This window comes from Saccopteryx bilineata, chromosome 5 (assembly GCF_036850765.1).
Source record: "Saccopteryx bilineata isolate mSacBil1 chromosome 5, mSacBil1_pri_phased_curated, whole genome shotgun sequence".
NCBI lineage: Eukaryota > Metazoa > Chordata > Mammalia > Chiroptera > Emballonuridae > Saccopteryx > Saccopteryx bilineata.
The window spans coordinates 145,630,233-145,653,324 of record NC_089494.1 but is presented as its reverse complement, the minus strand read 5'-3'; the positions used below and the strand labels follow the sequence as shown (position 1 = coordinate 145,653,324).

Here is a 23,092-nt window from a genome sequence, read left to right as displayed (position 1 = left end):
CCATGAATGACCATTGGCAGACTGATTATTATGGTCCATGATGGACTACAAAATCAGTCCATAATGAGAAGATTAAATAAGATCATTAACGAAAAACAATAGAGAGTACCAAAATCTGCAAATATAAACATTCAAAATCTATGTATCAAATAACCTGAGCATGTCAAAGAGGCAGGGCATTTGGTTCAAAGAGTAGCTTTGTTCGCTTTGTCTTGAGTTGTCCTCATTCATCCTAGACCATTTAACTTAAATAAACATATGTATGACAGGTTTTGTCTGAAATTTCTGAGAACATTGCTTGCTATCTGCCATCCTAATGTAATTACCAATTTTACTTATAAAGATATTATTAGTCTCATTTGATTTTCTTAGAGAAGTCATTTCCAAATCAATGTATATATGAATACTTTTCAAGAAAATAGCATTCATATTTATCAATGGAATAAAAGTAGAAATTTTATATCAGTTTCAAAATTATTTGCTATTTTTACTAAATATCTAATAGTTTTTAAACAACCAATTCTCTTATTATTTAAGAAATATATTATTTGACTAAATAAAGTTAGTTTACATGCAATGTGTCAAGAATACAAGTCTTGAATAATGCCAGCTTTGATAGGTGTGTACATGTGTGTTGTTTCAAATCTATTGTCATTGAACACAAACTCCAAATGGTCTAAGGAATAAAATCTGTCTAAAAATTTTAAAGAGCACTTTACTGTGTAACAGCCCATGTTCTAATTTTTTAATCTGAACATAGCCATGTCTTCATTTTGAAACAGGTGACTGTTTCACAGAGATAGTGCCCAGGGCCAGATTAAAGGTACTTTCCTCAGTTCAAAATTAATGTTACATAGCAAAAAGACAGAATTTCAGTCCATGATATATGTATTTCTATGTTGCACCGTTTCCTTGTATCTGGCCATTAAAATAGATCAAAGTTGTTGTAGGAAAATCAGAGTTGTTCCTTGAAAGAGTAACCTATTTAAATGAGGAAGGACAAAAAGGCGGTCAAGATAAGTAAGATGTGTATTATTAGTAAATCATATAGCTCTACCGTGACATGCAGCAAATACATTCCGCACCTTTGACTGGAGTATCAGAATTCTAAATGTTGTTCTTTATCATTGTTACTAAAGAATAAGGAATTTGGAAGGGGGAAGGATGGGAGCGACTTCATAATTTTTTATAACTGCTTTGCTATCCTCCTGATAGACTCCTTTGAGCTTTCAAATCATATTTCACACAATTTTTCCTTAAAGGCATCCTTAGGGACATTTCCACAAACTCAACAATATGTTTACTGTATTGGAATTTCTAGCTCACTAATGAACCAAAGGACAGGGTTAACAACAGAACTTAACTGAATAGCTTATTTTTACCTTTGTAAAAAAACAAAAACAAAAACCCATAAATCAGAAACTCTTAGTGATTCCTTCATGTGTTTGTTGGCAGATTTCTTAAGCATCTATTATGTGATAGGCATTGTAGTATGGGCTGGGAATATAAAAAATAATTTTACCTCTGGTAAAGTATGCCTACAGGCAGTCCCCACATTACAGACAAGACAGGTTCTGGAGGTTTGTTCTTAAGTTGAGTTTGTATGTAAGTTGGAACATCTATATTTATCTATTAAATACATCTGAGACAGATGTTTGTTTTAACACAGTATTTACTTTTACCTTTCTGTGCACATAAATACTTCACATTTTCAAATGCAACCTTAAACAATCTTGGATGATGCAGAAGAAGATGGATTTGTTGGAGAGGATGGGACTGGTGTTAGAGTCAGGGTTTGATTCTGATGCTGGAGTCAGTTTCTTGAGGTAGGCATCAGGGAGGTTTGTACAGAGCTTTTCTTTTTGTCGACATAAATGGCCCTGTGCATGTCAGGCCTTCGGTAACTGGACAGTAAATTTTGGGGAACCTCTCTGTATCAGGATCTTGCTCCACTGACTTTGCCATTCCTACTTCAATGAGACAAAAAGCATCTGCCAACTTTTGTAGAAAATATTTTCGGTTCTGGAGGTTCTAGGTCCCTGTTTTCGTCCCTAAATGCTGTCATCTACTGTTCTAGTTCCATAGGCTTTTTTGTTTTATTTTGTTTATTTTTCTGAAGCTGGAAACGGGGAGGCAGTCAGACGGACTCCCGCATGCGCCTGACCGGGATCCACCCGGCATGCCCACCAGGGGACAATGCGCTGACCATCTGGGGCATCGCTCTGTTGCAACCAGAGCCATTCTAGTGCCTGAGGCAGAGGCCACAGAGCCATCCCCAGCGCCTGGGCCAACTTTGCTCCAATGGAGCCCTGGCTGCGGGAGGGGAAGAGAGAGACAGAGAGGAAGGAGAAGGGGAGGGGTGGAGAAGCAGATGGGCGCTTCTCCTGTGTGCCCTGGCCAAGAATCAAACTGGGGACTCCTGCACGCCAGGCCGATGCTCTACCACTGAGCCAACTGGCCAGGGCCTCCATAGGGTTTCATTAGTTAATTCTTTGCCATGGGAGTCGAGTAACTCTATGATATCATTTTCACTGATGGCCAAATGCAGTTGATCACCAATTGTCCTATGGCACTCTGTTCTTAAGTACGAGTTGTACATAAGTTAGATGTTTGTAACTCAGAGACTTACTATATAGAAAAACAAATAATACCAATTTTTCAAGAAGTATATTATAATAAGCACATATAGTTGCTTCCTACTAAACACCAGAGAAACATGGATCAAAGAGAGGCTGACTTTTCTTCAGAGGTGAATATATAATATGGCGCAAAGTTGAAGAAGGATTTAGTGAGGAATAGCGAGCACTCAAGTCTGACATCTTGGGTTGAAATCCACCAGATGAAAGAGAGGAAGAGCATTCCAAGAGGACAAAAGCACTTACTTGTGTAAAGGCACAAATTCTGACAGAGAAAAACGTGGTTATTTTGAATAAAAAATAGTTCAGGTAAGATAAAAAAGAAAAGAAATATACTGGGAATCAACAAGGATAGATTATTTTGAACAAATCTACATAGAAGCCTAATTGTGTGCTTGTGAGATTATAATTTTTCTTTATGTTTTAAAAAAGGTTTTTTTTTTTTTAAATAGTAAAGAAAATACAATTTTATTGCTTTTCAAAAACTGTTATGTATTATAAACTGAACTTAATTCGTAAATCCAAAACAGCTTTAACTACAACTATTAAATTAAAAATAGAGTCTATTTAAAGGAATTTATGAATATTTTGAGAGTCATAATAAAACAAGTGTATGTTTCTAGACAGATTCTCATATAGTGTTGTCAATTTTAAAGTCATCTAACAAGGTTTAGAAAGAAGCAAGTTGCTAGGCAATTGCTAAGGGAAGTCACGAAGTATGATAATTAACTTCAACACTGCAATCAGTTTCAATCAAACAAACTATGTGTCCAAAAGAATTCAATAAGGAAATTAGAGTGAATTTTCATAGAGAGCAATTTACATGAAAACACATTTCATTCTGATCAGAGGAAGTAATATAGTTCTTGGCCCTTTCCAGCAATGGGACTTTGAGGTATCACATTCTTAAGGAGAAAGGAAGAGAAAAGCATATTTTCATAAGAGGTAGCTAGCAAAAAGTTATTAAAGGAGAAGAAGTCAGCCAAACAAAGGAGTATTTACTCATATGTGGATACCCAGTGTCTGTAGAAAAGAGTCATTCAAACTCTTTGTGGTGAAGGGCCAGCTCTATTTTGGTTTGTTGTTTTTAATCCATCACATACCAAAGCTTTTGTGAGAATTATTGAAAAAATGAAACTAAAAGATATTAAATACTAGTACAAATTTCTTATTCTTAGCCTCAACAGACATAAATTTACTTTGTCAAATTGCTACAAATGTTTTAAACACTGGTTTTCAACTTTTGTATTTATCTCATTATGAAGCAATAAACAGAATAAGACCAAACCATAAATAAGTCACACTCTGAGTGGTTCTGTAACTGAATACATGACACATTCTTGGGACTCAGCAGTAATGTTTCCTGAAGAAATGGTGAAATACAGATTTAAGCTCAGCCCAGAGGAAGTTAGAATTCAAGTAGGAGAGACATTATTGTAAATAAATAAATACAACTAAGTCCATTTTCTACACAGATTCTTACATAAGGTCTTCATTTTTCATTTTCATTTTTTTATTTATTCATTTTAGAGAGGAGAGAGAGAGAGAGAGAGAGAGAGAGAGGAGGAGGAAGCATCAACTCCCATATGTGCCTTGACCAGACAAGTGCAGGTTTAGAACCAGTGACCTCAGCGTTCCAGGTCGATGCTTGATCCACTGTGCCACCACAGGCCAGGCAGGTCTTCATTTTTAAATTGTCCAACAGACTTAAGAATGAAGCAAGTTGCTAGGTGACTTCTACTGAAAATCACAAAGACTAATTATTAACTTTAATACTGCAATCAGCTTTCAGCAAAGAGATCACATGCCTAAAAGAATTCAATAAGGAAAGTAAAGTGAGTTTTCATAAAGAACAATTTATATGGAAAATAATTTTATTCCAATTAATGAAAGTACCATATGAGTTCTGGCCAGTTAGCTCAGTTGGTTATCATCATCCAGAAAAACTAAAGTTGCCATTGGATCACCTTTTAGGGCATATAAGAGAAACGACCAATGAGTGCACAACTAAGTGGAACAAGTGAATGCCTCTCTCTCTCTCTCTCTCTCTCACTCTTTCTCGCTCTGTCTTTCTAAAATCAACCAATAAAAAGAAAAAAGAAAGAAAGTACTACATATCCTGAAAATAAAGTGCACAGGGCTTAGTGGAGTATAAAAAGAGAGAGGTTTATCTGGCTCCAGAGCTAACAATGGTTCTGGGTGATAAAAGGGGCTGTAAGAGTAAAAGCAGGACTTATGGGAAAACACGACCCCTCCAAAAACTGTAAGTAGTGCAGCAAGATTAGCAAGTAGACTTTGAGGAAATATATTAACAAGGGGGTCAGGAAAGATGGGAAAAATGAAGATCATGAAAAATGTGGATGTTTTGGATGTTCTTCTTTAGGCAAATGATTTATTTACAAGGAGCTAAGGCAGTGTGGGGTGAGGAGCTCAAGCAGGGGAAATACTTTGTGATCATTACCCAATTGTAAAATCCCAAACTCGAAATTCTGATACACAACATAATGAAAAGAATTTGGGAAATACAATGAATTCCAGGAGAATTTAACATTATATTTAACTTTATCACTCAAGTATTCATACTGTTACCATTTTGATGTATCATTTTCTCAATTTTTATCATTTGCACACACATACATATTTTTATCCTTATCTTGAAATCTGAATTATTGTCCATGAATTTTTTTATTTCCCCATGTTGATCATTCTCACATTTTTGTTCTCAAGATACCTTTATACCTTTAAAAATTATTGAGCACTCCACAGAGCTTTTTTCAATGTGGTTATAACTATCAAAATTTATTACTTAAAATATTTAAACTAAGAAATATTTAAAATTATATTTATTAATATATTTTAATAATAAATTGACATGTTAAAAACATAATAGTTATGAAACTATAATATTTTATATATAAAATACATTATATAAATATATGTAAAATTATAATAACATTTTATGAAAAATTACCTTTACCCACTGTAGGATTTTGAGGTATCACATTCAGAGGGAAAAAGAAAACAAAATAAGTATTTTCAGAAGAAGTAGGTAGCAAAAACTTATACTTAAGAAAAGTAAACAGCTTGAAAAAGTAGTTACTGATATTTAAAGACTCAGTCCTTAGTAGAGCAGACATACTCAAATTAAAATGAAATTTTAAACTAGATAATCATATCTACCTTTGCATTAAAAGCTTTGCTATATTGTTTTGACTGAAGTATATAAATTTAAAATGTTCACTTCACACAAATAAATATTTTGAAAAGTATATTTTTATAGCTTTTCAGGTAATCATGGATAATTTTTATACTACACTAAAGTTTGACATTATGGTAATTTCTTCAAGTGTAGTTGTAATGTGGAATCTGAAACTTTATCAATACAAATTTTGTAGTTACATTAGAAATGCATTGGTCTATCTTGCACTTTGAATGGATCATTTATCCATGGCTGATACTGTAATATCATGCATTTTTCACTTAGAAAATATTAGTTTGCTGAATTATGCAACTTGTGAAATTTTGAATCTTTCTTTTCTTTCTTTTTCTTTCTGTAAAACTCTTTAACTTCTTAGTTGAATTTTATTGGGAAAACACTGGTGAACATAATTACACTGCTTTCAGGAGCCCAAGCCTGCACTGTATCTCTGCACTGCATATTGTGTGTTCACCTCCCCAGTCAAGTCTTTGTCCATCACCATTTATCCCCCACCTCCTACCCTCCGCAATCATCACACTGTTATCTGTGTCCATGAGGACTTTTTTCTTTTCTTTTATTCTTTCACCTCCCTCATCCAACCCCCACCCCACCGACAGCTGTCAGCCTGCTCTCTATGTATGAGTCTGTTTCTAAGTAGCTTGTTAGTTCATTTTGTTTGTTAGATTCCACATATGAGTGAAATCATATGATACTTATTTTTCTCAGACTGGTTTATTTCACTTAGCATAATGCTCTCCAGGTTTATCCATGCTTTCACAAAAGGTAAGATTTCCTTCTTTCTTATGGCCATGTAATATTTCACTGTATAAATATGTCAGTGCTTTTTTATCCTCTCATCTACTGATGGGCACTTGGGCTGTTCCCATACCTTGGCTATTGTAAATAGTGCTGTAATTAACATTGGAGTACATATATTTTTTTGAATTGGTGTTTCAGAATTCTTAGGATATATTCCCAGAAGTGGGATCTCTGGATAAAAAGGCAGTTCCATTTTTAATTTTTTGAGATAACTCCATACTGCTTTCCACAGTGGCTATACCAGTCTGTGTTCCCACCAATAGTTCACAAGGGATTCCTTTTCTCAACACCTTGGCCATGACTTGTTGTTTGTTGATTTATTGATGAAAACCATTTTGTCAGGTGTGAGGTAATATCTCATTGTGGTTTATATTTGCATTTCTCTAATGATTAATATATTGAGCATGTTTGAGCATCTTTTAATATGTCTATTGGCCATTTTATGTCCTCTTTGAAGAAGTGTCTATTCAGGACTTTTGCCCATTTTTAAATTGGATTGTTTGTTTTTTTGTGTTGAAACTTTTTGTTATGCAATATAATAAATATCTCATCAGACAAGTCTTTAAAGTTTTGGCAAACTGGAGCTCATGGTAAACAACATAAGCTTTTTTCAAAATTCTAATTTTTGTTTGAAAGTTCAAAAATTATATTGGCAAGAGATATTGTGATATGTTTTATTTGATGTTAACTAGCCTTTCTTCATTTTTCATTAAAAAAAGTCTGCCCAACTCCCCAATATGAATGACCAGAGTTTGTCTGTCAGTCATTTTTAAAATAAAAATTTTGTTGCATGAAAAAAGTGGTTAGTTTAGCAAGCAACTCAGTCTCACAATGCTTTTCCACCTGACAGCTTACACTTCAATATGGCAGAAAGGTGTTTTATACAGACTTCCAAGAATATTAAAAAGATTTGCACTGAAGAATTTAGATTTAATATAATTAGTAACATCTCTGCTTCCTGAGGTCATTTTGAAGCGAAACTGACTTTTAACACATTTTACTGCAAACACATGGTGATGAAGAATATAATGTATAACTCAGCAGCACTGACTTGATTTCTGCTAAGATTCTGGCAGTTTTTACCCACCATACACTTGCACTATTGGTGCAAATATCAACACAGTCAAAAGCTTGTTATGATAGAATTAATTTATATAGTTTATACTTTGACTAAATCTTTCACCCCTGAGTTTTATTATGAAAACAGTTCTGAATTATATAGCCCCTAGAGATGTCTTAGGCCATCCAGTGGTCCATAGACCACACTTTGAGAAATGCTGCCTTTATACTACAAAACCATTATTTAAAAGAACTCACTAATGCTCTGTTAAGTACATGTATCATCATTTGACTATGCTCCTATTATTAGATATCCAGGTTGTATTGAATTTATCATTATCATCAGTCATTTGTGATGAGTCTCTTTCTGTGTAAATTGTGTTATTCTCTAATTATTTCCTAAAATCTGGCTCCTTAATAATTTTACTATTTGACAAAAACTTTTAAGGTGTGCTATCAAATATATTTTCGAAGGTCTCCCCCTACTCTGCATCTGTTTCATGTCAGGCAGTTGCGAAAGTGCTAACACTGCAGTCAGAAAAGGAGAAGCCCAGTGGAGTCTGCTCTCTCTGGCAGCATGAGGTCTACTTCCGGTTGAGCTACAGGACCTGGGTCCACTTTATTCACACTAATTGCATCCATACTCCTGGAAATGTTCCCATTTAAGCACTCTGCCACAACAAGATCTCATTAAACAAAGACAGGTTTTGTGGTCAGTGATACTTATTTCCTGCCTGAAAAAAAGTAGGAGGAAAATACAACAGCTGCTGTAACATGTGAATAAATTTAGTGAAATTTGGTGTCCCAGTTGTTTGGTTTTGTGACCTCGGATGATTAATCCTTTCCTTTCCCTTTTGTGGCATTTCTGGTTATGTTTGCAAACCCAATTCTTTCTGATTTTTTTTCCACTCAAATATTTGGTTCAGTTTGTTCCTTAAAGTCTTGGAAATAAAAACTTGAGCTCATGGACATTCCCTTCTGTTTTTTCAAAGTAACTTACTTCTTTTCTATCTTTCCCTTTTCCCCAGATTGTTTGTTTTGATACTTTATTTAAAAAGTCATCATCTTGCTAGAAGTAGAGACCATTATATAGCTGAATGGTCTCATTTACTACTCCGCATGTTTCCTTCCCTCTTTTCTCTAGGAGTAGTAAGACAATATATAGTATTTTACAGGCATATATAGTCAATGCGGAACATTGATTTAATAAAGTCAATTTGTTCTTTCTTATATTGCCTTATGATATCATGTAATTTGTTCTACCTATAGATTCTTATAACAGATTTAATGTACCAACTCTATGCATTCCACATTATAACCTTGATGACCTTTTTTTTTATAACCTTGGTGACTTTTTATGATAAACTCACACATGAAAATGCCCTCAAATAAAATTCTCTAAGGCACTTGTGTACTTCAAGGGTTTCATAAAATTCATTCCTTTTCTTGCTACTTCCTTCCCCTAGACAATTTTTACTAAAGCATATGTTGGCATAGTTTCAACCTGTAAGTGGAAAGATACAAGTGAACAACCTAGTGAACCACATTGGTGCTATTCTTAAAATAATGTTTTGGGGGCTTGTTACCCTGTTAGCCTAGACCAGTGGTTCTCAAAAAGTGTGCTACGGCACACTGGTTCACCCCAGAAGATTTCTAGGTGCACCCTATGGTATTCCAGAGAAATATGTGCCTGTTGGGGACCAAAAGACCAACAGGGTTTTTGGAGTTTAGATTTTTGGAGGACAGAGGTGTGGGAATTGGCTATAAGCTGACAGTCTGCATAACCCCCCACCTCACTTTCCTGATTAGGTTGCAAAAGACTGTTAAGCTGTGGTGCTGGATTGTTTACACTACCCCCCATGTTCCCTGGAAAGACTGGAGGCAAGTTTCTTCTTTGTTTGGTGTAAAGTTAAGATGATATGTATAGTGGGGATTTAGGGTTGATGATTAAACATAAGGAATTGTCTCTTGAAGCCTTTTGGATTTCTGTAAAGGAAGAATATGTGGCAATATCTAAAAAAAGCCTTGAACATTTTACTACAATTTTCAACATCTTATTTATGTGAATTAGGATTTTCTACCCTCAACACAATTAAGAGTAAAAAGAGAGAAATTCTTCAATGTATTGATGAGAAAATGAGAGTTTGCCTTTCAAATATATGTCCAAACATTGAAGAAATCGCCAGGATACATCAGGTTCATGTTTCTCATAAACATAAGAATGAAAAAATTTAACACATTTGCGTTGGGACCTGCCAAATTTACTAAATTTTACTAAAAAATGTATCTATATATATAAAAAGATAACATTTTGTTGTTTTTTTATCTTATAACCCCTCTTTTTCACAAATTCTAAAAAGCATAACTCAAAAAATGTAACATAAAGATGTTTTTTAATGTCAGAATAAATTTAATTTTGTCATTTATTTCATTTAATTACCATAAAAGCACGCCTGGACTTTATGTTTTTTTCTTTAATATTTGACTTAATTACTATCATATATTTCCCAGAAATTTGTATATAGTGAACCGACAATTATTTGTAGGATTTTAAATGTGCCCGACTTCAAAAAGTTTGAGAACCACTGGCCTAGACTATGGTAACAGGATGCATAATTTATAAGTTAAGTCTGCTCTCCTCAGTTGAAGAAGCTGTAATTCTAAGCACCTGGTTTCTTTCATTTTGAAAGTGTGACTTATGTAACTGATTGTCCTGCTTAAATTTGAATTAATGAATCTTAAAAGCAAATTTGTATCCTACATTTAATAACTATAAAGACTCTCACGATACCCATTTCATGTGCTGTCCATCTTGTCTCTTCTGGTTCCACTCTATTTTCCAGTTCTCACAGTCCCTTTCTCTAACTTCTTATCTACTTTTTATTTATTTTACAGTCTTTTATTATGCTTATCTTTACACAGTGTCATAAATCTTTCCTTATTTAAAATGGAAAAAATAGTGTCTAAATTTTAAAATGTGTGAGAACTCTGCTTAAAAACAGTCTACTCAAACAGATTAAAATTTAAACTGGAAATGATCAGAGACAATTCTTAAAATAAAACTTGTCTAAAGTTTTGAGAAAAGAAATATGGGATGTGTGAATTATGCGCCACTGACTTAGGAAGTACTGTGCACCAATCTATTACTACAAGTTCAAGGCTCACCAGCTTGAACCCAAGGTCGCTGGCTTGAGCAAGGGGTCACTCACTCTGCTGTAGCCACCCCGTCAAGGCACATATGAGAAAGCAATCAATGAACAACTAAGGTGCCACAACAAAGAATTGATGCTTCTCATCTCTCTCCCTTCCTGTCTGTCTGTCCCTATCTGTCCCTCTCTCTGTCTTTCTGTCTCTGTCACAAAAATATAAAAGAAACAAAATTTCTAAAAAGATCTCTTCTTGACAGAGACAAATATGTTTAATAGATATTAAAATTAGATATAAGTAAAAGTGGAAACCCATACATATTTTATTTTTATTAGGATTCTATAATACATTTTACTATGATCTGAAAGATTAGCACACTCATAAGGGCTTCATACAAAGTGTTAGTAGTAGAAACACTTGAAAAAACCCTAATTGAAGAATTTAAATTGACAGAGGTAGAAATGGGGAGAGAAGAATAGATATTTCTTTTCTGGGACACCCAAATTCACCATTAATCAGGCTAAGCAAAATTTAACTTAATAGGCATGATGCTCAGAATAAATGAATTCTATTTTCACCAATGAAATGCTTATATTTCATGATTTAGATAGGTCCTTTTTAAAAATATATGTTACATGTCCTTTTCCCCCAATAGTAACAAAAAAGAATACTTCATAGCCTGAAATTTATTTCAAGATCCTGATATTTATACACTGGAATTTCATGCCTCTCATTTTTCAGGGATACGTATAATATATTGTATGAATGACACAGAACTTTTTTTTTCAAATATTATGAAATGAGTTATTTGTACCCAATTATTTTTTTCTGATAAAATGACTTTTTCAGTTTCTATGTAATGGAAAGGGATGGAAGGGCTATCCCTATTTCTATTCTACTCTGCTCATCTTCAGAGAAGCCCGCAAGCTACTCCTCTGACTAATACAACTGGTTGAAAATAGAATGAAATGAGGTAGAAGGCAAAAGTTAGCTCCTGGCCCACTTAAAATCTTTTGCTAGGTGGAACAGAAAGCTAAATACAAATGTAGCTCAAAGATAACAATAGCTAAAATGGATGTCTTTTCTCCCTGGATACTGATCAAGTATATTGTTGGGAATGGCAATGAAGAAACAGAGTAGAGAGCAGGTTAGTATTCTGTTCTATCATTAAGCCTTCAGACTATATGCATTCATGAAATTGTTCTTTCTATAAACACTCAGTTAATTCCTACTACACTAGGTACTCCATTGTGTACTGAGATAGAGAGAAGAGAAAACCAGATAAAAATCCTCATATAGTCTACTGGGGGAAGAATTTCAGATATGAAAAAGGTATTAACTAAATGATTAAAATGGTACTTGCTAGCTTTAAATTAATAAATCTATTTTAAAAAAAATTATAAAGTACAGCTTGACCGGTGGTGGCAGTGTAGATAAATGTTGACACAGAATGCTGAAGTCCCCGTTTCAACCCCTGGATTGCCAGCTTGAGCACGGGGTCACTGGCTTGAAAGTAGGATCATCAACATAATCTCAAGGTCACTGGCTTGAGCCAATGTCACTGGCTTGGGCAAGGGGTAATTGGCTTAGCTTGAGCACCCCTCCACCACTGTCAAGGCATGGATGACAAGCACTCAATGAACAACTAAAGTGAAACAACTACAAGTTCATGCTTCTCATCTTTTTCCTCCCTCCCTCTCTCTTTCTTTCAAAATCAGTAAAATAAATTAAAAAATGCAAAGTACTGTAGTAATTATTATTACAAATTTTGATACTTATTTTTGTTATCCTAACATCACTTTATTAATCCCAGGCTTTGGAGTCAAGCTTAGAACTTCAAAAGGAGATATAAAAGACAAAAAGAGGAAAGAATAAGAAAAGAAGGTAGAGAGAATAGCACTCAAATATTAGTGGACATCTAGTTGTGGTAGGTATTTTATAAATATATAATTTAACCCAAAAGCCAGAAATCCCATGTCTACCACCCTCCCAAAGAAGTTCTAGAGGCAGGAGCTATATATATATTAATCAACCTTGTAAGTCTAGGACCTGATTCAGTACTTAGTATATAGTATGTATCCTAGAAATGTTGTATAAATTTAAATAAATATGAAAGATGTTAAATAACATAATCAACATTCTGTCATTATACCTTTTAACACAGGACAGTCATTTTTTGGATCTTAAAATATTCTTTAGCATTTAGAAACAACATATAGAAATCATCTTATTAGTGGAAGCATGAGAGCAATTCTTTTCTACACACACATGCCCAGAAAATATCTTTTGGTAAAAATTATGTTTATTCCTTTAAATCACCTTCATTGTTGCATTATAATTACCCCAATTTTAGATAGTGTAATAAGAAAACTTAACTAGAGCAATTAGACAAGAAGAAATAAATAAATAAAAGATATCCAAATTGGAAAGGTACAAGTAAAGTTATCTCTATTTATAAATGATATAATTGTGTATATATAGAAAATCTCAGCCTTGGCCAGTTGGCTCAGCAGTAGAGCATCGGCCTGGATTATGGAAGTCCTGGGATCAATTTCTGGTCAGGGCACACAGGAGAAGAGATCATCTGATCATCTCCTTCTCCAACCCTCCCCCTTCTCTCTTTCTCTCTTTCTCTCTTTCTGACCCCTTCCCACAGCCATGGCTCAAATGATTCAAGCAAAGTTGACCCTGGAAACTGAGGATGGCTCCATGACCTCATCTCAGGCACTAAAATAGCTCATTTACTGAGCAACAGAGCAGCAACCACAAATGGGCAAAGTATTGCCCTGGTGGAGGGCCTGCCAGTGTATCCTGGTAGGGGCACATGTGGGAGACTGGTTCTCTGCCTCCCCACCTCTCACTTAATAAAATAAAAAAGAGAAAATAAAGAAAATCTCAAAGAATCTACAAGAAAGTTATTGGAGCTAATAAATCACTCAGCAATGTTGCAATATACAAGATCAAACCACAAAAATCAGTTGTGCTCCTAAATATCAGCAACAAAAAAATCAGGAAAAGAAATTAAGAAAGCAATCATATATGACAATACCATCTAAAAGAATATAATACCAGTGAATTTAACCAGGTAGGTGAAAGATTTCTACACTTAAAACTACAAAGTGTTACTTAATGAAATTACAGAAAACCTAAATAAATGGAAAAACATTTAAAGTTTATGGATTGGAAGACAATATTATTAAGCTGTCAATGCTATCTAAAGCAATCTATCAATACAGCGCATTCCCTATAAAAACTCCAACAGCCTTTTTGCAGAAATGTAAAACTGATTCTTAAATTCACGTTGAAATGCAAGGGTACTTAAGAACCAAAACAATCTTGATAAAGGACAAAGTTGGAGAACTCATACTTCCTGATTTCAAAACTTACCATATAGCTACAGCAAACTAAATAGTGAGATATTAGCATGTGAATGGACTAGATCAGGGGTAGTCAACCTTTTTATACCTACCGCCCACTTTTGTATCTCTGTTAGTAGTAAAATTTTCTAACCACCCATCAGTTCCACAGTAATAGTGATTTATAAAGTAGGGAAGTAACTTTACTTTCTAAAATTTATAAAGCAGAGTTACAGCAAGTTAAAGCATATAATAATAATTACTTACCAAGTACTTTATGTCAGATTTTAGCTGTTTGGAAGAATAAATCTTTATAAAACAACTTACTATAGTTAAATCTATCTTTTTATTTATACTTTGGTTGCTCTGCTACCGCCCACCATGAAAGCTGGAATGCCCACTAGTGGGTGGTAGGGAACAGGTTGACTACCACTGGACTAGATCAATGGAATAGAATTGATTATCTAAATATAAACCCATATATTTATAACCAATTGATTTTTGACATGAGTACCTAGTACATTCAGTAGGGACAGAAGAGTCTCTTGAATAAATAGTGCTGGGATAACTGAATTTTCACATGCAAAAGAATGAAGTTGGCCCCCTATCACACAACATGCTCAAAAATTAACTCAAAATGGATCAAAGACCTAAATATAAGAATTAAAACCATAAAACATATAGAAGAAAACATAGGAAAAAATCTTCATGATCAGGATTTGGCAATGCATTCTTAGACACGTATGACACCCATAGCAGAAGAACAAAAGAAACAGTTACTAAATTCTTCATGCATCAAAAGACATTATCAAGAAAGTAAGAAGATAACCTACCCAACATTTGAAATTATGTACCTAGTAAGAGTAAAATACCCAGAATACATGAAAACTCCTAAACTCAATAACAGAAACCAACAATCCAATTAAAAAGATAAGCAGACTTGAACAGACTTTTCTTCAAAGAAGATTAAAAATGGCCAATACTAAAGTTGTTAGTCATTAAGAAAATGCAACTCGAAACTACAATCAAATACCACTTCACACTTGTTAGGATGGCAATAATAGTGAAAACAATAACAGAAACAGTGTTTGTGAGAATGAGAATAGAAAGCCTCATATATTATTGGTTGAAATGTAAAACAGTGCAGCTGCTATGGAAAACTGCTTGATGCTTCCTCATAAAGCTAAAATAGAATTACCATATGAACCAGCAATTCTACTCCTAGTTATAGATGCAAAAGAACAGAAATAGGGACTCAGATATTTATATGCCAACGTTCATAGCAGATTATTTACAATAGCCAAAAGATGCAACTAACTCAGGTGTCCATTATCAGAAGTACAAATACACAAAATGTATCAGATGAACAATATGGATGAACTTTGAAAGCATTATGTTAAATGAAATAAACCAGACACAAAAAGACAAAATTGTATGATTCTACTCATATGAAGTATCTAGAATAGGCAAATTCAGAGACAGAAAATAAATTAGATGTTATAGGGACTGGAAGAAGGAGAAAATGGAGAATTATTTTTTAATGGCTAAAGAGTTAGTATTTGTGGTGATGAAAATATTTTGGAAACACATAGTGATGATGGTTGCATAACACTGTGAATGTAATGAATGCCATTGAATTGTACATAAAAAATTATTAAAATGTCAAATTTTATGTTATTTTAACACAGTTTCCAAAACTAATAATTAATTAAATTAATGAAATCAATATACCTAAACCTTTAATTATATATTTTGAATGAATGAATTGTATAGTATGTAAATTACAAATCAATAAGTCAGTTAAGATACTATCTATAAAATAAATAAAATAAACATTTACCTCAAAGTTGTATTTACTGTATTCAACATAGATAAGGTTTTTGTTTTATTATTTTTAGTTTTCTTCATTGCTCATTTACAATAATTTCAGGTATCTGTTATAAACCCTTCCATATTTTTAATTAACACTATAGTGAATTCTTTTAGATGTATACATATTCTTACTAAATAAATTGGGAATTCCCATTAGGATTAGCCTATTTCTGCACTGACATATCTCTCTGTATCCCACTCAGAATTTTACTTTATACAGTATCTGCATGTATTGAATGTAGCAAGAGCATAAATAATTTAAGTGAATGCATAAATTACAGGTGGAAAACGATGTGATCCATGCAGTTTCTTTCCTTTTTGCTTGAATCTTCTAAGTCAATTCCTTGATGATACCTAGAGGTGGTTTAAATTCTTTGAAACCTCAACTCTTTCTGTACCATCTGTCTTGTCTATCTACAAATAAATAAGTTAAACATAGCATTTTTTAGCCTAATGCAGGCTTACCATTGCACCATACAGTATTAGAACCAGCATAAAACTTTATAATAAAAAACATTTTATCTTCCTCATATAAAAAGAATCCATCATTTTAAGTAAAATTGCTTATGTTTGAATATCAAACTTCAAAAAATTGATGAAGCTAGAAAACTTTATCGTTGAATATGAATGTGTAAATGTATAAGGTTGACACTAGAAATTCACTGAATGGAAGTATTGATATTTATGAGTGGTAGGGAATATTTTATCTCATAAATAGGAAAGGCATTAAGAATTGATTTCAATACTGGGAGACATCTTTTGATCAGGAAAAAAATAAAAGTTTGAGATTACTAATAAAATAATTTGAAATAAGAAGAATTAACCATTGCTCCACCTCCCACTATTCACACTATGACCCTTTCCTTTTCATTACCCTTAAGTAGCTCCCTTCCTTCAAATATTGAATAGTTACCCAAACACCAAAGGGTGTCCACTTATATTATTTTTTCATTTTAATAGAAAATTGTTTAAGATATAAAATCCTTTCAGAAGTAAACTCACTAGCTGAATTAACAGGGCTGGACATTTTACCTGACTTCTGCCTGCTAATCTAGGTCTAGGTCAACTGGGGTTGCAGCAGTCTAAAACAAAAAATAATCATTTCATATCAAAACCTTCTGTGTTGCTTTTGCCTCACTTCTATTTAATTGAGAGCCAAGCCTGTTGGTTGCCTGCCTGGTCTTTGGACCATCTGTCCTGTCTAGCCATATGGTTTGGGTTTCTTCCTGATTCCTGATTTCATGCCTGATTTCAGGCAAGATTAATTTTTCTGAGCTGTTGATATCTATGATTGTTCCATCTTTACCTACTCCCTAATTTTCATTTTGTTAGATTCTCCCCACCTCCATGTCAATCTCACGTGTATCAGCTTTTGCTTTGACATTTTGAACATTTCAATACTGCCCTTCACTTCCTACCAAGTCTCAACTTTGAGAGCTGCCCTTCTCATCCTCCAACTTTAACACTTACTGAGCTACCACTCTGAGAATTTAACATTGATGCATCTTGGAGGAAGAAAAGGCAAGGTATCAGACACCACATGTGTGATGTAATTGGAGCAAATCATAAGTATTCAACTAATATTTATTGTCTCATCATTTAAAAGTATTTTATGATGATTGTTTTTTCAAAATATAACCTACAAAAGCTGCTATTGCTCTTTTCATCAATAACCAAATTGTAGACCCAATGAAGGTGAACTGATAAGGCTATTGAATTTAAGCAAAGATACAGTGGAGGTCAGGAAGCTTAGAAGACACTGAATCCACAGGGAAAAAATACTGCCAGGCCAGATTATGCTATTGAGCTCACTCTTTTTAGAAGAGGACCATGTGGTTGGTTTGGTGGATGAAATAAGAGGTAATACCTATGATAGTTTATTGTCAAAAAGCAAATCAGCAAAAACATCTTGTTTTCCTACCTTTGCTTTTAGAATTTAAAAGAATATTGTTGACAAATTTATTGTTGTTATACTCTGATTAGGCAAAAGTATTTTTAAATATATTTTTCTTCAGTTTCCCTAAAGACACTGGCAATCATTCTGGAACTAGTCTTTTATTCTCTATTATATGTATATGTGTGTGCGCACGTGTTTTTCTGTTCCTATGATGTGCAATTTTTCTTTATCAGTTGTGAGCAATTATTCCAGGACTTGTTGTCTTCTGATAAGTCTATTGACTCTTGAGTAATTAAAGTATAAGCAGAAAATGATCTTTTAGGAGCCCAGGGAATCTGAGTAAATGATGCAGATTTAGACCAATATGTGAGATTATCAAGGACATGTTTCTTCATGATTCATATAATGAAACGTTAACATAAAGAACTCATCAAAAGAGCCATATTTAAATGTTCTGTTTAAAATATTGAAGACTGTAGAGCCATACATCTATAAGACAGACATTGTCATGGAAAATAGTCATTGGGCTGTGAGGGCGTGGTGCTTTTGAAGGCTCAGAGACTTCAGGGTGACCTTTCCTTATAACCAATAACCAGTTTGGCTTTATATTTTATTATTCTTCCTAATTTTGTATGCTTATAGTATTTAAGTAATTTTTTTTACAGGGACAGAGAGAGAGTCAGAGAGAAGGATAGATAGGGACAGACAGATGGGAACAGAGAGAGATAAGAAGCATCAATCTGATGATTGTTCATTCATTGCTATCTCATATGTGCCTTGACTGAGGGGCTACAGCAGACTGAGTAACCCTTTGCTCGAGCCAGCAAAACCTTGGGTCCAAGCTGGTGAGCTTTTTGCTCAAACCAGATGAGCCCACGCTCAAGCTGACGATGTCAGGCTCTTGAACCTGGGTCCTCCTCATCCCACTCCAAAGCTCCATCCACTGCACCACCGCCTGGTCAGGCTTAAGTAATATTTTAATAAATCAATTTTAAGACCAACTTATGCCATTTTTACCTTTGCCTGAGTTTATTTGGATATATTCAGAGGTCAAATAATATTTACTTTTCAAAATGTAGTTGCTTTGGTGTCTGTCCTCCATAAAAGTCTTTACTTATGGTAATAAACTCCTAAAAGTAAGTACTCTGGCAAGACAATGTGTCTCTCAAAGATTTCTACTAGATAATAGCCTAAAAATGCACTGTAGTATATATAATTCAATAATTTATCTCTCTCTTTCTTTTTTGTGGTCCTGTGTATTTTAAGGAAAACTAAAGGAAGTGATAATTGTGCATTTGTTAATCCAGTTTATGGGAACTGGAGCAATGCAGAGAAATCAGAGGTAAGAAGTAATGGTAAACTGTACTATTTCAGAAGCAGAAACACCCACACCCACAGTGTTGTTTGAACATGCTTTCAGTCGGAGGAATGTTCTTGTGGAGTGATTCCATTTGAGGGTGGAAAGAAGTTTCCGACTCTCTAAATGTGTTATGAGAATTTTCCAGTGCAGGACAGTTTCAATCTGCTTGTAAAATCAGTTACACTGTTAAATGGCTTTGTGGTCACTGTTTGTACTCAGAGAACTGGCAAATCTGGAAAATATCTGTTTAACCCACAGAGTGTTAGTTAGCTACTCCCAGTCATACTCATTGAATATTCATATTTTATTGTCAAAAAAAAGGGAGGATAGTGTTCTGTGTTTCCTCCCAATGTCAGTGAGGACAGTGAGGGCCTTTACCCAAAAACTCAGAAGACAAAAAAGGAAAAGTACATCATCTATCCTTCTTGACCCTTTTTAAAAAGGCTACTCCTTACCAGCATAATAACAAGTGGGCTAGAGAGAAAATGGCAAGTAAAATCTCTCTCACCCTTTTCTTAAGTAGGTAATATGAGCCATTCATTTGGGTATAAAGTGGAATTAGCCATGACACATTGCTTTCTCTCTATGTATGCTTCCTTATATCTGATTTTAGAAATATTATTATGAAATTCTTTCTCTTGTCAAAGTGAGCATATAAAAGTTTTAATTTTCCCCAATTTTTAAAAATAAAAATAGCCTATGAGCAACTGTAACCATTATTAAAAATGAGCACCATTGGGTGTCTAGTGGTTTAGAGGAGAGGCTGAAGTCTAACACAACCCTGGACTTTTTCCTGTTTTCATCAATAACAATATCATGCATGTTTTTAGTATTGCTTTGGTGGGTGTAAAAACAAGAAGTGAGATATTTCTCAGAGCACAGAGATTATTAATTTGTATGATTTGTCAAGTCAATCAAGACATTGAGTAAATGTGAAATGTAGTCCTATTTAATGGTTAATAAATAAATAAATAAATGCATATTTAAGAGACTGAATGTATCTTTTGGACAAAGTAGAAAGGTATAACACATGCCTATTTTAATTTTTACTAAAAAAATTTAATCTTTTTTATCATTAGCTTCATTTACCTTTTAATATCTAAAGACTACACATGATGTAGGGATTAAAATGTAATGTTTTAAGTTTGGCATTTTTAATTTTAACATCTGATAAACTTGCAATGATTAAATATATGCTAGGAAGGCATTGTGCGTGCTTTACATTTGCTGAGAAGACGGCCTCTCCGGGCACAGGACCCACCAGACCTACTTTTCCAAGTGTTGCTGCCAGCTGCTCTACTGTGGATGCACAGGGCAGTGCAACTGACAACTCTAAAAAACCTTGGAAGCAATTTTCTTCTATTTTCTAGTAAATATTCTAATGAAACAAATTCTTCTTTCACATTCCTTTTCCTTCCGTTAAGAAAGGCTAGGGAAGAAATCCTCTAATTGCTCTTGACCTTTGTTGCTATTTTGATTTCTATTGTTTCAGAAATAAATGCCTTTGTATTAAACTAAGTGTATATTCTCTGACATTACAACAGAGAAACAGACTTCTCCAAAATACTCTTCAATACATGCAGAAAGAATTCTCATATTCTGATTCAGAAATTGAGATAATGGTATAATGAACTGCTATGTACCCATCAGCCAAATTCCACAATTGTCAATCTGTGATCATTCTTGTTTCACTTCTACTGCCTCCCATTTCCACCACCCACCAGAGTGGTGGTGGAGTATTTTCAAATAGACTCTATTTTCTTTAGAGCAGTTTTAGGTTTGCAGCAAGACTGTGCATACTGTACAGAGAGCTCCCATATATCCCTGCCAACCCCACACATAGCCTCTTCCATTATCAACATCCTGCACCAGAATGCTATTTGTTACAATTGATGAACCTATATTAATATGTCATTATCACCCAGTGTCCATAGTTTATAGTAAGGTTCACTTTTAGTGTCAACCAGAATGTTTTTAAGTAGATCGCAACTATCATTTAATTTCACCTGTAAAGACTTTAGTTGTACTTTTAAAAAATATAATTATAGTATCTTACCTAAATATTTAACATTGATCCTGACCTGTGATGGCACAGTGAATAGAGCATTGACCTGGAATGCTGAGGACCCAGATTTTAAACCCCAAAGTTGCCAGCTTGAGCATGAGCTCACCAGCTTGAGCACGGGATAGCCGGCTTGAGTATGGAATCATAGACATGACCCCATGGTCACTGGCTTGAGCAAGGGCTCACTCACTCTGCTGTAGCCCCCAGTAGGTACATATAAGAAAGCAATCAATGAACAACTAGGATTCTGCAACGAAAAATTGATGCTTCTCATCTCTCTCCTTTCCTGTCTGTCTATTCCTATCTGTCCCTCACCCTGTCTCTGTCACACACACAAAAAAAGAAATAAAGTCGTTTGCTCTATAAAATGTTCAACATTTTAGATTTTCTAATATATACTGCAAGATATAGTTGTCCCAACTGAAAGCTATTGGTTGTTCTTATTATATTTTTTATTTTCTTTTGTTTAACCTAACTATAATAAATTACAGCAGACTTAGAGAAAGCAGCACCATAAAAAGTAGTGGTCAAGATACTGACAATTGCATTCCCCCATCCCACCAGAGATGAGGATGAGGCAGTGGCTTCTAAGCACAGAAGACAGGCGCACGCCAAGACTAGGCTTGTGTCAGAGATGCAGGCAGTGTAGACTGGGAGAGCTGGAGGAAGAATTGGGGATACTCTAGGTATTACCCAGTGGAAATTCATTAAGAACGTGCTGCATTCTGCATAATCTGAAAAGAAGTCTCTTATTTTAACCCCTAAAATTCTAACCTCTTTAATGTGTTTTTCCGTAGAGTTCTATGTACTCCTTCTCAAATCCGTTATATGGCACAACGTCAGAAAGCCTGCAGACTGTATCTAATCACCTCAAATAGAACCATCAAGATCAAGTATCATCTAGTATGTGCAGTATATAGCAAACTTCAATCTGTCAAATCTGGTAGAAATTCATGTTATGTAATAGTAAAAATAGAAGGGATTCAGATTACTACTGTAATTATTACATTTAAGAATAAACATTCTTACTGAATAGATTAAATGTTTTCATGGAATCTGAGTCAGGACCTTATCATTATTGTACAACTGAATGTTTCAATAAAATGTTCTACTTAAGTTTCTTGTTTATCTTTGATTTTACCAAGGTTATTTCTTTATTTTCCCCCAAGGTTATTTTTAAAATAATGAAACTAATTGTCTCAGATCCTGAATAAGAAGAAGTTTTAAAATGCTTACTTACATGCACAGAGCACAGAAACAAAGGTGAACTATCTTAGTATTATACAAACTCGCAGAAAGAAGAAGATGATAGTAATCCTAATCAACCTAACTATGAGTACAATTTATTTCTGAATTTTGGAGAAAAAGTGATAAAGTATTATCCTAAACTTGCCTTCATTTGAGTAATTATTTAATACATCTTAATATATAGGAAATTATTATATTACAGACTTTAATACAATGTTATATGTCAATTATATCTCAATAAAACCAGAAAAAATATAATTCTTCACTATAAAAGATAATTTGTATTCATGATCACTAAGAAATTTGAAAATCTAGATAAGAAGGAATGATTTTCTAGGGAACTGCCAGTTACAAAAATGGATTCAAGATATGACAGAAAACATGGGAAAAAAAAGAATTGACTGAGAGTATAATAGAAAAAGAATATAAAGTTC

The 23,092-nt window shown here is 34.0% G+C and overlaps 1 protein-coding gene across 6 annotated transcripts in view; it reads left to right on the top strand.

The window, feature by feature from the left end:
* The window catches only part of MALRD1 (MAM and LDL receptor class A domain containing 1), a 794,026-nt gene extending 771,500 nt beyond the window's left edge, over nt 1-22,526 (top strand). For 4 of the 6 annotated variants that reach the window (XM_066232773.1, XM_066232772.1, XM_066232769.1 and 1 more), the window contains one exon: nt 22,208-22,526. In XM_066232773.1, the coding sequence (XP_066088870.1) occupies nt 22,208-22,442 (235 nt within the window). In that variant the 3' untranslated portion in view covers nt 22,443-22,526. Of the gene's footprint in view, nt 1-19,251; nt 19,328-22,207 lie in introns of all 6 variants that reach the window. The other 2 variants (XM_066232771.1, XM_066232770.1) reach the window with 1 other exon arrangement.
* Nucleotides 22,527-23,092: the final 566 nt, after the last annotated feature.